At 40.9% G+C, this 14,129-nt stretch overlaps 1 protein-coding gene across 3 annotated transcripts in view; it reads right to left on the reverse strand.

Annotated features, from left to right (window-relative positions):
- SGSM3 (small G protein signaling modulator 3) overlaps nucleotides 1–14,129 on the reverse strand; it is a 54,146-nt gene that overhangs the window by 32,024 nt on the left and 7,993 nt on the right. For all 3 annotated transcript variants that reach the window (XM_075182999.1, XM_075183000.1, XM_075183001.1), the window contains exons 2-9: nucleotides 8,855–9,040; nucleotides 3,797–3,882; nucleotides 3,588–3,654; nucleotides 3,186–3,394; nucleotides 2,385–2,492; nucleotides 1,603–1,746; nucleotides 1,311–1,506; nucleotides 963–1,108 (exon numbers count right to left, since the gene is read on the reverse strand). In XM_075182999.1, the coding sequence (XP_075039100.1) occupies nucleotides 963–1,108; nucleotides 1,311–1,506; nucleotides 1,603–1,746; nucleotides 2,385–2,492; nucleotides 3,186–3,394; nucleotides 3,588–3,654; nucleotides 3,797–3,882; nucleotides 8,855–8,861 (963 nt within the window). In that variant the 5' untranslated portion in view covers nucleotides 8,862–9,040. The remainder of the gene's footprint in view (nucleotides 1–962; nucleotides 1,109–1,310; nucleotides 1,507–1,602; nucleotides 1,747–2,384; nucleotides 2,493–3,185; nucleotides 3,395–3,587; nucleotides 3,655–3,796; nucleotides 3,883–8,854; nucleotides 9,041–14,129) is intronic.

The following is a 14,129-nucleotide window of genomic DNA, read 5'->3' on the forward strand; positions in this document are numbered from 1 at the left end:
CTTTTCTTCTCCCTCGTCTTCCCCTGACACTCACAAACTTATTTGAAAACTCTCAAGCCACATTCTTACTGCCGCTAGATGTCGAATAGCTAGAAACTGGAAGCAAGCTGAACACCCCACTATTTCTGTGCCAATTCAGAAAATATCATCTAGAACATGAGGCTAGTATAGTAAATAATCGTTCCTCTTGTCATGGCATCTTTGGCAAGACTATTTTGCCTCTTCGCAACGTATCTCTTAATGTATCATACCCACTATGACTCTTGAGAACATAACTAACTACTTCTCCCTCTGCTATTTTTCCTTATACTAACAAACCCTTCATGCCCCCTCCCTCTATAAAAGAGGGATCAAGTCCCCGACTTGCAGATCTGTTCAGCTGAAGACATACTACCCACACTAGGCCTACCACCAGAGTGGATTGAACCACTGGACTAGCAGGAACCATATCTGTCCTTATCTATGTGGAGTTTGTATGTTCTCCCCGTGTTTGCGTGGGTTTCCTCCGGGTACTCCGGTTTCCTCCCACACTACAAAAACATACTGGTTGATTAATTAGCGGCTATCAAAATTTACCCTAGTTTGTGTGTGTGAGATAGAGAATTTATACTGTAATCGCCAATGGGACAGGGACTGATGTGAATGAAAAATACCCTCTGTATAGTGCTGCGGAATTAGTGATGATGATAGGCGTGAGGGTTCCCATGCAGAAGTGCATTGCAGAGGGTATGGGGCTGGATTCCCCTTGTGCCACATTCCATGTATCAGCTAAGGTAGTACTATCAGTTCTCGCAGTTGGAAGGACTTGTAGCAGAAAAATCATACCCCAAGTAATCAATATTGCACATTATACAGTAAATTTAAGCCAGGTTCTGATTAATTCATCATGAATTATAGGGATAGAAAATAAAAGAGTAACTTGACATGCTTGTGACAAAATGTGATGCTATAACAGATCTCACCTTAATTTTTAACATGCCCAATGTGGTCTGAAACAGGACCAGGGACCCTTGGTAGAAGAATACATCCCAGATCCGTAGCAGCAGTTTAATGTGAACTACACTGGCAAATGCAGTGAGGAACCAGTGTAAAGTGATTAGGGATAGCTCTGCAGGCCGGGAAAGAGAGAGAGAGACACAGTAAGAGACGATACATGCACAGGAATATACAGATAAGAAAAAAAACAGCAAGACAATCATGCCAGCGCATGCCCACATAAGGGAACACTTTAATTCAAGAGTTGGCAGATTGTTAAACATTCTTCTACTCAAGTCATGCATCCAAGCTGTAGCTTACATAAATACACTTACCAATATCATGTTCCTGTAGCAGCTTATCCAGTCGTGGGAGGTACTGAACAATGAGGTGTCTCAGTACTCTCTGATCTGTTTGCACACCTATCAGAGTGGTGTTGAAATAAGAGGCTGGCACCAGGTCCTCTACAATAGCACTCATCATCCAGAAAGCATCTTCTTCCTCTAGGAAAAGCAGTAAGCACGCCGCCACCTGACAAAGGTTAGAGTTTTAGAGACCTTGGCTCAAGTAAAACCATTATTCGTATAAACACAACTGTATGCGTGGCATACTTTCTGCAAGACTCACCATGCCCGTGCCTTGGCAATACCCAATATCTGGGTACAACCATGCCAGCCCACGCAGCACTCGTCTGAGACGAGGCACGCCCACGCTTTGCAGGTTGGAGAAACAAGCATTGCTGGGCATTGTGCGGAGCAAGTCTTTCTCAATCTGACAAGAAACACAGTAACAACACAATATCAGTTATATCACAACTCTATTATAATAAATTACTATGAGCTTGAGAAGCAGATGTTAGACTACTAGGCCAGTTCATAAATGACACAACAGACATTATATAGACTTTCTTTTTTATTTAAAAATAGCACCATCTAAGAGCAATTGTGCTACACGCATTTTACTTAGGAGATGAAGCTTGTTTTCATACTTTTAAAAGACTGTACTGTGTCTGAAAACAAACATGGCAACTGTGGAATTAGAAATGTTAATGTTTTTATATTGAGAAATTGTCATAAATGTTACGCTACTCGTAACTTTGCTGTTTGATTTTTTACCAAGATAAAACAGTACATATAGATGACAGCATAAAAGAAAAATACCTCACATTTAATAGAAATTGGAGAATTATATTCAACCTATCAATACACCAATGGGAGTATAGAGAAAAACTTTAAATCAAATTAAACCAACACCATCAATACAAATGTGACATCTTAAATAATCAGAAATGATATAGTATTATTCATTACATATCGCTTTCATATAAATGCAATGTGAAGGGAAGAGGGCTCTAGGGACTAGAAAGAAAGAACAGTTTGTAAGCACTGAATGAAATCGTCGCTCAGTACCTGTTTTGCAGCAAGAGTCTCATCGTTGGAGCTGTTACGCACAATATCTTTGTACGTCATCTCTGAATTCCTTTTCTTCTGCAAGCCACCCGAGAGCCGCATCCAAAGCTGGGTCACAATAATAAGTTACGTTATTTATCCTTGTTTACTTAAGCACTGTACTTTATGAATTGTGAATTATGTTTGTTAAATTAAGCATATGCAGTGCCATGGAAACCAGTGATTCAATTTGGAAATGCAAAGGCCTAGCAAGTAAACAATGAAGTCTATGACATAGTGCTGGCATTGAACATTGAAGGCAGATAAAGATCAACTGGATTATCAAATTCACCCTTTTATTCTTATTAATAAATGGGTTATTCTTCTTACAGCAGACCTGCATTAATCTTAAGCAGGGTTAGATTCCTTTGCTGTATTTTTTTTTTTTTTTATAACTAAATCTGCAAGAGGTCTGTTCCAATATTCTAGGGTGATCCATTTGGCCACAGTGTCAGCTATCCCACATGAAAGCACAACACTTCAGTGTGAACCATGGCATGGCTTCACAAGTAAGGGTTTCCTAACAATACAGACTAGCTAGTCTATATTATTTGACTTACATCTAGAAAAATATCGATTTATAGAGGAAATAAAACACACAGTAAAGAATAATAATACACAGTAACCTACAATGTGTTTACATGTATGCAGCATGCACCTCCATTATTAATTACATGCATAGCTTTGTAAATTGAGCTTTGTTATTGAAGTGCTTAATGCTTTCAGCGTAAAGAGGTATACCATTATCTTTATATATTGTACCTGTGGTCTCATACTGTGGGGGATCCCAGCAAGAACAAGGGAGCGCAGCTTGTCAGAATGAGGGAGAGTTACATCAATCTTATCCCATGTTAGGTCTCCGACATCATGATTGTGGGTGAATTCCAGGTGGGCCTGCCACTTCAGCCTCTGCTGGGGATCTTCCGTCAATGGGATACCCAATAGCTTACTCGAATTTGGTTCTGCTCCATCTGCGGCATGCAAAGTAAAAGTGGCCTTGGTAACACAAGGATAGACACAAGTAAAACAAGAGTATAGGAGAGAAATAAAATGAGAGGGATGAAAATGGAAGTTAGAGGTGTGAAGACATTACAAGGAATGATTTCTTCATACCCACTAAAGAAACCTCCTTTCCAAGTACTTCCTGATCACATACAATCTCACCTTCTTTATCTACTCGGAAACCAAACTCATCATAGCGAAACTCCGGCTGATCTACAGACTGCTCTTTCTGTAGAGGGTATAAAATGAGAGATCTGTATACAAAAACTGCATATTTGTTAATAAATCAATGTGTAAAACTCTCAAACAGTAAGAGACAGATAAATATTTATGCCGTAATTATTGTTCCTTACATTTTGCTCTGTTCATACCTGTGTATATTTTGCAAGGATGTCCTGTGGCCACATGCTTGCTGTAAGGGCTGAGAAGGAACCGCCCGGAGACGGGGTGTAACTCCCTTAAAATTGGTTAGAAAGCAAGACAACATTAGCACCTAAACAGAAGGGGATGTAAGAGCATGTTTACTAACACAGAACTAGTATGTGTCAATTAGATATTAGCTTGATCAGCCAAATGTAAGATACTTGGAGCAAATGTCTAAATAGGTGCCTTACTTGGAACCCCAGTATAATAATAAGTGCTGAAATCTACCTGATGTGGTATGTCACTTCTACAGAGCTCAGCATTTTTATTACTAGCAAACCCATCTACATTAGAGCTGACCACTAGCTGCCCAGATGTGGAATGCCTCTTGTAGATAGACTACATGAAATCTTTATGACTACACTGGCTCTGTATATGCATTAAAAAACCACCTGTTCATTATGATATAGATGAGCTGTAACCATCATTCTTCATTAGATTATTATATATGAATAAAATATGTGCACAAAAAAAATAAAAAAAATAAGATTTTTACTCACCGTAAAATCCATTTCTCTGACTCCATTGGGGGGCACTGCGAGACATTGGGGTATAGTAGTGGGCTCAGGAGTCTTGTCACTTTAAATGCTAAGTCTTTGGACTCCTCCCCTGCTATGCCCCTCCTCTCCAGAGAGATCCTTAGTTTTGAATAACCAAGAGTGAATGTAAAGGAGGTAATATAACCTTAAATTATAAAGAAACATACCCAAAGTTTTCACACACAGAACTATATACAGAGCAGTGGAGGGTGCACAGTGCCCCCCAATGGAGTCAGAGAAATGGATTTTACGGTGAGTAAAAATCTTATTTTCTCTTCCCTGCCATTGGGGGGCACTGTGAGACATTGGGGATATACCAAAGCTTCCTCAAGGGTGGGAATGCTCTGGACCAGCTGCACGCATAATCCTGCGACCAAAGCTTGCATCAGCCGATGCACAGCCCTGAAATCTATAAAATTTAGTAAATGTGTGGACGGAAGACCAAGTCGCCGCCCTACACATCTGCTCCGCCGAAGTGCCCCAAGCTCAGACACTCTCCGTGCTGAAGCTATAGCCAACAAAAAAAAATACTGTCTTCCACGTAAGATACCGCAAGTCAATAGACTGTAAAGGCTCAAACGGAGGTTTAGTGAGAGCACGAAGAACCAAATTGAGGTCCCAGGGCTCGACAGGATGACAAAAAGGAGGTTGTATACGCAACACACCCTGCAAAAATGTCTTAATATCTGCATATTCAGCAATCTTTTTCTGAAAATACACAGAAAGGGCGGATATCTGCCCCTTGAGGGAACTAAGTCGCAAACCCTTCTGAACACCTTCCTGAAGAAAACCCAGGACACTGGAAATCTTAAATCTTGAAGAATGAAATCCCTTAGACTGGCGTCTGTTGTGACTAGGGTCCAAGACCAGGTCTGTAAGGACTGGCCTCTCTCCAAGTTGGATTGGGACGTCCACCAGACAAGGGACAGCCTTGTGGCCGTGGACAGACGAATAATCTGTTTGTCTAAATTCCTCTGAGACCCTGACCACTTTCGCAAGATCTCTGCCTGAAGTGGACAGCAGTGAAAATGCGCAAAAGGAACTGCCTCGAATACCGAGACCATTGTCTCCAGAAGCTTCATGCAACTGAGAACCGAGACTCTCTTTTCCATTAGCATGGCTCTGGTCCTTTTCTGCAAAGCTAAGACTGTTTCTGCTGGAAGATAAACTCTCAGAGACTGAGTATCGAAAAACAGACCCAAGAAGCGCATCTGCTGAGTTGGCACCAGCGATGACCTTAGTAAATTCAACACCCAGCCATGACTCTGAAGAAACTGCATAACAGTCTGAATCTGTTGGGATAGAGGACCGCAGACAGTGCCTTCAACAGAAGGTCGTCTAGGTAAGGGATAATTGTTATGCCCTTCTGGCGCAATAGACTGGCCATGACTGTCATGATCTTGGTAAAGACTCTGGGGGCGGTAGCCAGGCCGAAGGGGAGTGCCCTGAACTGAAAATGCGCCCTTCCTACTGCGAACCAAAGGAGACTCTGGTGTCCCTCCCAGATCGGTACATGTAGGTAAGCATCCTCGATGTCTAATGATGCCAAAAACTCCCCTTTTTCTATCCCTGCTATCAGAGCGTAGGGATTCCATGCAAAATTTGTGAATCTTCAGCTGCTTGTTTAGAGACCGAAGATTCCGGATGGGCCGGAAGGATGCATCTGGCTTTGGCACCAGAAAGAGATTTGAATAAAAACCTTGCCCCCTTTCTAGAGGAGGAACCTGAACTATTACCTGTGCAGTAAGGAGCTTTTGAATGTCTTCCTGAAGTGCAACACGTCTGAGGGGACAAGAGGGGAGAGGAGTGACGAAGAATCTGTGAGGAGGGGAGTGGGCTAGATCTATGACATAGCCCCGGGACACAATTCCTCGAACCCAGAGATTCGTCGTGGATTTCCACCACTGATCCCTGAATTGAAGTAGTCGTGCCCCCACCTGATGCTCCCCCTGAAGAACTATGTCACGCGGAGGGCTTGTCTGCTGGACGAGCAAAACCTCTCCTAGTTGTACCTCTACCTCCTCTGCTTCTATTAGCTGACGGTCTAGACGCTGAGGAATGTCCTCTATTAAAGGTACCTCCCCCTCGGGAACAAAACTCCGAAAGGAACAAAATCTACCCTGACGGGGTCTGTTTGAAACCGTGGGTAGAGCAGAACTCTTTCCTCCCGTGGTCTCCTGAATAACCCTTTCGAGCTCCGCCCTGAATAGAGTTAATCCGTCAAAGGGTAAATTCTCCAAAGCGCTCTTAGAGTCTGCGTCCACTGACCAAGTCCGTAACCATAGGTTACGACGAGCTGCTACAATAAGAGCAGAGGCCTTAGCATATACAGAAACTGCATCCATGGCAGCGTTCGCTACATACTCCGAAGTTTCTAGTACATGTTCAGCTAGATTTACTAGCTCTGTACGTGGAGTGCTATCTCTAAGGCCCTTAATCAAAGCCTCCATCCATAACTGCACCGCCTTGTTAGCCCATGCTACAGCCATGTTAGGTCTAAACAAACTTCCCACAGCGGTATAAGCTGAGCGAAGAGCCAGATCACACTTCTTATCAGTGTAATCCTTAAGGGTTATCCGCTCTTGGACAAGGATAGCCGAAGATGAAGCTAAACGGGCTACCGGTGTGTCCACCCTAGGCAAAGTGGCATTTTACTGTGTCCTCAGGAGGCAGAGGATAAAGGGACTTAAACTTTTCCCGGCATCATAAACTGCTTATTTGGCTTCTGCCAAGCTTCAGAATAATCTCCACCATTTCTGGAGAATGCGGGAATATTGCTAAATGTGCCTTAGGTCTTTTAAATAAGGAGATACCCTTAGGTGCTGCGGGCTCCGGATCAGCCAACCCTAAGGTATGCCTGATTCCCAAAATAAGACTATCCACACTCGTGGAGACTGAGTCAGAAACATAGAGAGCCTCCCCTTCCGGGTCTATATCTACCTCACCTTCCTCTGCTGAGGAGAGATCAGAGAGCTGATCTATGTCCAGACCTGCATCAGTAATAGCTCTCTTACCCCTCTGGGAAATAGATACTAGCCTATCTTCCCTGTGGGTAGACCCAGCCTGTGATGTGGAAGCATTCTCGTCAGACTGGCTGCCTGCAAGTGTAAGTGGGGTAGTGCTGTCACGTAACTCTGTTACCCGCAGCATCACGTCAGTTTCTCCACAGCCGAAGACAAGGATTGCATCCAGGGCGGTTCTACCACTGCAGAAGATCCCTCCTGGGCTGAGCTGTCTCGCCTCTGAGCTTCCGCAGTACAAGCTGCGCAAAGGGCGTTTCTATCTGTGTGGCCAACAGAAAGTTTTGTGTTACACTTTGCACAGGTATAATACATTGCAGAAGGCACAGAGTGACCCTTGCTTTTTAGCTGTCCCCTTCTCAGCCATTGTCCTGCTTCTTAAAATAATTATTAAAAGAAATGCAGACAAAATGAGACTAAAGAAATAGAAGTCTCCTGTGTTAGGAAGTCTCTCTAAAATAAGAGCACCACTCCAATATCAAAAAGGGGTAACAGTACTGTCTGTGAAAATTCCTTTTCCTGAAATAACTCACAAGACAAATATAAACATATAAAACACCTCCAGACAACACTCCTCTAGTCACACAAGCCTGAAATCTGTACACAGTTAAGGCTATCACTGGAGGAGAGGCAAGCTGAGAGTTTCAGGGCAGCGCTGCACGATTTCAACCAGAGGCTATTACTCACCACCGCACGGGAAGAACAGAGGAAAGAAGTTACCTTAATACTCCTCCCCTTCCTGGCGCTGCCCGCTCTGCTTCCTCCGCTCTCACTGGCCCCATCCACGAATGGCCGCCTATGAGTGCCCGGCGCACGCCGTCAGAAGTGCCCAGTACAGCGCGCGTTATTCCTGCAGCCAACTCACCTCTCCTGAGTGTGAGCGCTGCTTAAATGTCCCCCAAAATGCTAGTTATCTGCGGGCAGAGAGGGGACCTGCCGGCAAGCTGTCCGCGGCAAGGGAGGAGAGGCTGATACAGCATCCTCCCCTGTCGCTAATTTTCAGTGCATCTAAGCAGTGACTTTCCTCTGATTATTTCTATTGGCCCAATAAAACTAATGCCGGCAGATGTGCTGGTAATGTGAGCGCGAAGCTTCACTTACATGCGCTAGGATCCAGAGTGAGCATGCTGGGTCTTGTCTGGGATCCTGCTCTGCACCTAAAAGGGAATAAAAATAAAAACATGTAACCCTAAAAACTAAACAGAGTATAGGCAGGAGCCTATACTCTAGTGACCTTGACTCTCCAGTCACTTACAAAAAACTGAGGATCTCTCTGGAGAGGAGGGGCATAGCAGGGGAGGAGTCCAAAGACTTAGCAGTTAAAGTGACAAGACTCCTGAGCCCACTACTTTACCCCAATGTCTTGCAGTGCCCCCCAATGGCAGGGAAGAGAAAACACTGTTTGCCAAAGTTCATTAAAAGAAAAATATAGGTGAGTCTCGCTTACCTGACATGGTGCCAGAGTAAATTCTGCTGGTGGATTTATCCTGGCCTCGGGCACTGGGCAATTAACAAAGGCAAAGTCTTCAGAATACTGTGTGGAGCTCAGACGTGGAATTGGCGGTGATCACAAGGTGTGGACGTAGCATCGGTATCTTATGGGAGGTAGTGTGTTGGCAGTAGATGTTCTCTACTGGAAATCAAGAACATTGCAAGTGGTGTATTCAGTAACAAATTCTTGCCAAGTCTAAGGGTTGTGGTTTTGTTCTCAATGTCACTGAATGTTTGCACCCTAAGGGCTAGCCTAGAACACAAAGGCTTTGTGTTGATTCAGACTGTGTTGAGTCACCGCATACCAAATATATACAAATCGGTAAATATATCATGAATATTGGACATTATTTTTCCGAAATGCAAGCCATTACCATATAAAAAGACAGGATTTAGGATTTTTAGTAAAGAGTTTTGTTCATATTGATCCTTCTCATTATGTTGGAGAGAATAAAGTGAAAGCATAAACCTAGTAACTTGTAAAATGTACATATCCATTCACCCAGGTGATTATTTAATACCATTTAAGTTAATTTGCGAAGGTCCATACACATTTTTGTACAACACATTTTGATTGTTGTATATCTCAAGAGCACTTACACAGAAAATGTATGACAAAGTATTTCACAGTAATAATTATTATTTTTATACTTTTTAACTTATCCAGTTCTGGTATTTTGAAGAAAGGATACCTGGTGGTATCTATAAATTTATTACAGTGGCACAATTCTGATCAATATATTATATGAATAGCACACCCATTTGGAAATTAATCTCAGTAATTAGCTAACAAAAAACAAACAGTCTTAAAAATCTCCGGTAGACCTATACTACAAGAAGAATTATAGTTGAAGGCTCTTGTTCTCTTAATTGCATCAAAGGAATCACAGGATGTGTGTTTGTATGTGTAATTGTGCTCAATGAGGCTCTCTAGAAACTGTAGCGCTACTCTCCATAAGGATAGGGACGCACAAACGACTTTTAGTTGCAAGATTAAAATCAAAACTTAGCAAAATAGAAAACACTATGATACTGCATGCAAATGTTTGCAATTGTTTTTATAAGTTTTGTCCTCAATTATGTTTACGTCACACAAGATACACATATACAATTAAGGATATCCTTGTGCAAATAGATTGAATTACAGCAAACTGTGTCAGTTAACTGCTCTCCAGTGCGTAATTGTGCCTATTCACACGACTGTTAGAAATTACTTTGCACAGTTTACAACATAGTTACTCACTTATTTTAATTGTGAGTCAGTGACCACTAACGTAGCCCTAGCTTTAATGATGTTTAAGGAGAATAATGAACAATAGGTAAACAAAGAACATCTTCCCGCATAGAACAGTACAGGTTAGGCTGAAAACCTCTATTTGGTTCAGGATGCCCACTCAAAACACCAATTCCATCTGGGGTCGGCGTGAATATTAAAATTACACACACACACACACATATATATATTATATATATATATATATAATATATATATATATATATATATATATATATATATATATATATATATATATATATATATATATATATATATATATATATATATACACACATATACATATATATACATATACATATATATATATATATATATACATACACACACATACTCACATTTCTTCCAATGCACTAGTAGATAATTTTATATAGATTGCAGCCAGCTGGCTAGTCTACAAAACTAGTCCACCACCCTTTCTATAAACAAGGTGAGGTTTGGTATGATATTATGTCCTTATATTATACAAATGTAACACTGTATTGCGAGAAAACAAGGCGATCATGCAGAGTGCACAGGTAACAAATATCATTAAATAATAATTGTTTAACACAACACAGGAGCACACCTGAACGAACTCACACCAGACATGAAAGGAATAAAAAGTTCTTTAAATTTAAAATTAAATAACTTACTAAATTATTTAATATTTGAGAAAGATGCTGAGAAAAGTATATAAGTAGTACATGAAATGTAAACGATGTTTGCTATAGAACTCAAGATCACGGTGACATGGTAGATAAGATGACATGATTTGATCAAGTTATGATACTTTGGCTGGCATGTGCAATACAATTTCTAATACATGTCAAAAAGCAAAAAAACTGCAGTGCATCTCTGTGCGCGCTTAATAACTATTTGATGAACGTCGATACTTTACATGTGTGCTGAATCTGATTTTTTTTGTATGCATATGTGACAAAACAGGGAGTTATCTTGTTTAAGCCAAACACTTGTGAAAACACATATGTAAATGCTTTTTTACTGCATGTCGTAGTGTTTTAAACACACACTCATTGAGATGGATTAAAGCTTTGAACTGCATGTCACACAAACTTAAATAGAACAAGTAGTGTTCAAAGAAAAAAAAAAGAAAAGGACGAGTTGTAAAAGTGCAAATGTGTGTGGTTCCATTTGGTACAATAATTGTAATTTTCATAGCAAATTAAATGCACTGAACCTGAGTTAAAATTCTACATTTACAGTGCATTTCTAACACCTGTGAGTACATGGACTACAAATCTCACTCTGTTCAAATACACAACTATTTAGTAAAGTTACAATACCACTATATTAATTTATTCTGGAGACGGTATTTTCAGAGGTGTTCAATCATACTAACAGCAGTGTACCACTTTTATATTTAAAATAGACCGCGATACCAATTTTTGTACACATGTAATTTTGGAGACTTTGTCTACTATCCATCAACATGGTTTTAATAAATATAGATTATAGTCAGGTCCTTAGTTGCATTTCATGTATTCAGAAATAGCTGCCAAGAAAGATTAGCATTTTATCTGCAATATGATATCCATGATGTTAGTGTAGAGACACATCTGAATCAAGGTCACCTGATGTGGTACAATGTGGTACACAGACCGATATTTCATCAAATTATATCTTGAACCTCACTTTCTACAAATATAACACTGTTCAGCAAAGCAGGAATGTATTATTCCTTAGTGCCTCGTAGTCCTAATATATCAGGTTTGCCTCCTGCACTGTATTTTACATAGCATGTCAGTACAATGTAGCACTTTTTATAATTAGGAATTTAAGTACACTAGCCTTGTCCTTAGACATTTAGAACATTCATGTAAGGTTGGGGTAAAACAAAAAAACAGATATTTAACCCTCAACACTTTTCCATAGAAAAATACTTTAAGGCCCACAGGCTTACAATATACAAACCTCCATGAAAGGCATGATCTGCACTGTGCATGAACATAGTCAACAGGTTCTTTTTTAGCATTCACTTTGGAGAACTACAACATAGAACATTTCAGCCTTTCCATGTGAGAGCATTTGTAGAATACTTTACTTTGAGCATTTTACTTCTACCTGTGTTTCTTTGTACTGAATTTTGCTCACAGCATGGTCAACAAAATGCAATAGAGAATATAATCCTTTACAACTATTATAATCCATTACAACTATTACAAAAGAAAGGTGCAGACTTCCAGTAGAACAGATAATGGACCATGAATGCTACATGTTATATGCTTTTTGAGCCCTTAAAATGAAACGGGGCCTCAAAAAAATAAATTGATAACTTCACGTATGAGCTTTATTTTCATACACTTGTGGTTCTAGGCATAGGTGCAAATTTTTATAAAATAATGGTGGGATAATGAGAACACCCCAATATGACTGAAAAAGGCCATGCAGGAACATATTTAGCTGCAGGCAGGGCCTGATTAAGGGTTCAGGCCGCCCTAGGATAACATGCTCATAGTCACCCCTCACATTTCACGTCAAGTCAATATGTGGCAAGAAAAAACAAACTCCTTCTTAATTTACAATCCGGCTTCCTTCACTTCACCCCCTCCACTTGGGATTTTAAAAAGGTCAAGGCAATCTATGTCACTCATTAAATTTTCATTAAAATCAGAACTGCATGGCAGAATGGAGGCAGGAACAAGTGCTACCGCCTCTCCTCTACTCTAATAACCTCATCCCACTCCAGAATTCAAGACTTCTCCCGAGCTGCCCCCTTGCACTGGAATGACCTCCCTCGCTCCATCCCTCTATCCCCTAACTTGTGCTCCTTCAAACGGGCACTCAAAACTCATCTCTTCCTCAAAGCTTACCAGCCCTCCACTTAACCCTCTTTCCATGCTCGCTCTCATCTCCTGGATCCTCCTTTGAAAAGGGTGCACTTGCTCCCCTCCTCTGACTCCCTCTGTGCCGATTGTCTGTTGCCCTCTCTTTAGGATGTAAGCTCTAATGAGCATGGCCCTTCTCCCTCCTGTCTCTCTACCTTCTCTTCTGCTCCAACCTCAATATTTTTGCTTTTCCTGGAGCATCTGAAGTCTTGGTATTACTCGTTTATTGTTCTGTACTGTTATTCCCTGTACTGTCCATTGTTTGTACTGTGTTCGGCGCTGCGGAAACCTTGTGGCGCCTTATAAATAAATAATAATAATACCGAGGGTGAACAGGTGAAGGTGGTGAGGGCACCTGCAACCATCCTTGTTTCTCCTACTCACTTATCCTTAAGTGCCTGCCCAACAATGACTCATTGTCTTCAGCCTTTACTACGGGAATAATAAGAAAAGGTAAAAACCTTACAACATTATTTCTTTCATGTTTTCTTTTTACTTTGGAGAACAATAATTCTTAAATATTTTAAAATCAGTTTAATTTTCTATATACATGTTCCCTGTCACAATTATTGCAGGAATATTGCCCCCCAAAAGCCTTGTGCCCTAGGCTGCAGGCTAGTCAGCCTATTGGATAATCAGGCCCCTGTGGAAGGGGTAAAACAAATATTGGGGGTGCTCAAGCACCCACAAAGCTGGTTCCAATGGTTCTACGAGCTGTCATAATCTCTTTCTCAGTTCGTAGAAATGTGCTGTATATGCAGAGAATAAATAGAAATGTTTACCTGTTTACCTAGTTTAGTTCTTGCAAAGTCAGAAAAAGAAAACTCTGCTGGAGCATGTGTTGTTGTCGAAAAGGTGAGTTTATTTAAGTAATAAAGTAAGCCACCAGGAATGTGAAATGGTCCTGCCCAGAAATATAGCAATGTGCAGCTTTAAACTTCAATAATTTTCAGAGTAAACAGAACCGGTCTGGCACTTAATGACAGGCAAGATGATGCAGTTTTTAGTTCCACCTTATGTCAACTAACGACGTTTGGTATTGAACAGAACACATGCATTTGTACATGATCAGATCATTTCAAGTGTGTTCTGCTCAATGTTTATTGGAT

The sequence above is a fragment of the Mixophyes fleayi genome, chromosome 8 (assembly GCF_038048845.1).
Source record: "Mixophyes fleayi isolate aMixFle1 chromosome 8, aMixFle1.hap1, whole genome shotgun sequence".
NCBI lineage: Eukaryota > Metazoa > Chordata > Amphibia > Anura > Limnodynastidae > Mixophyes > Mixophyes fleayi.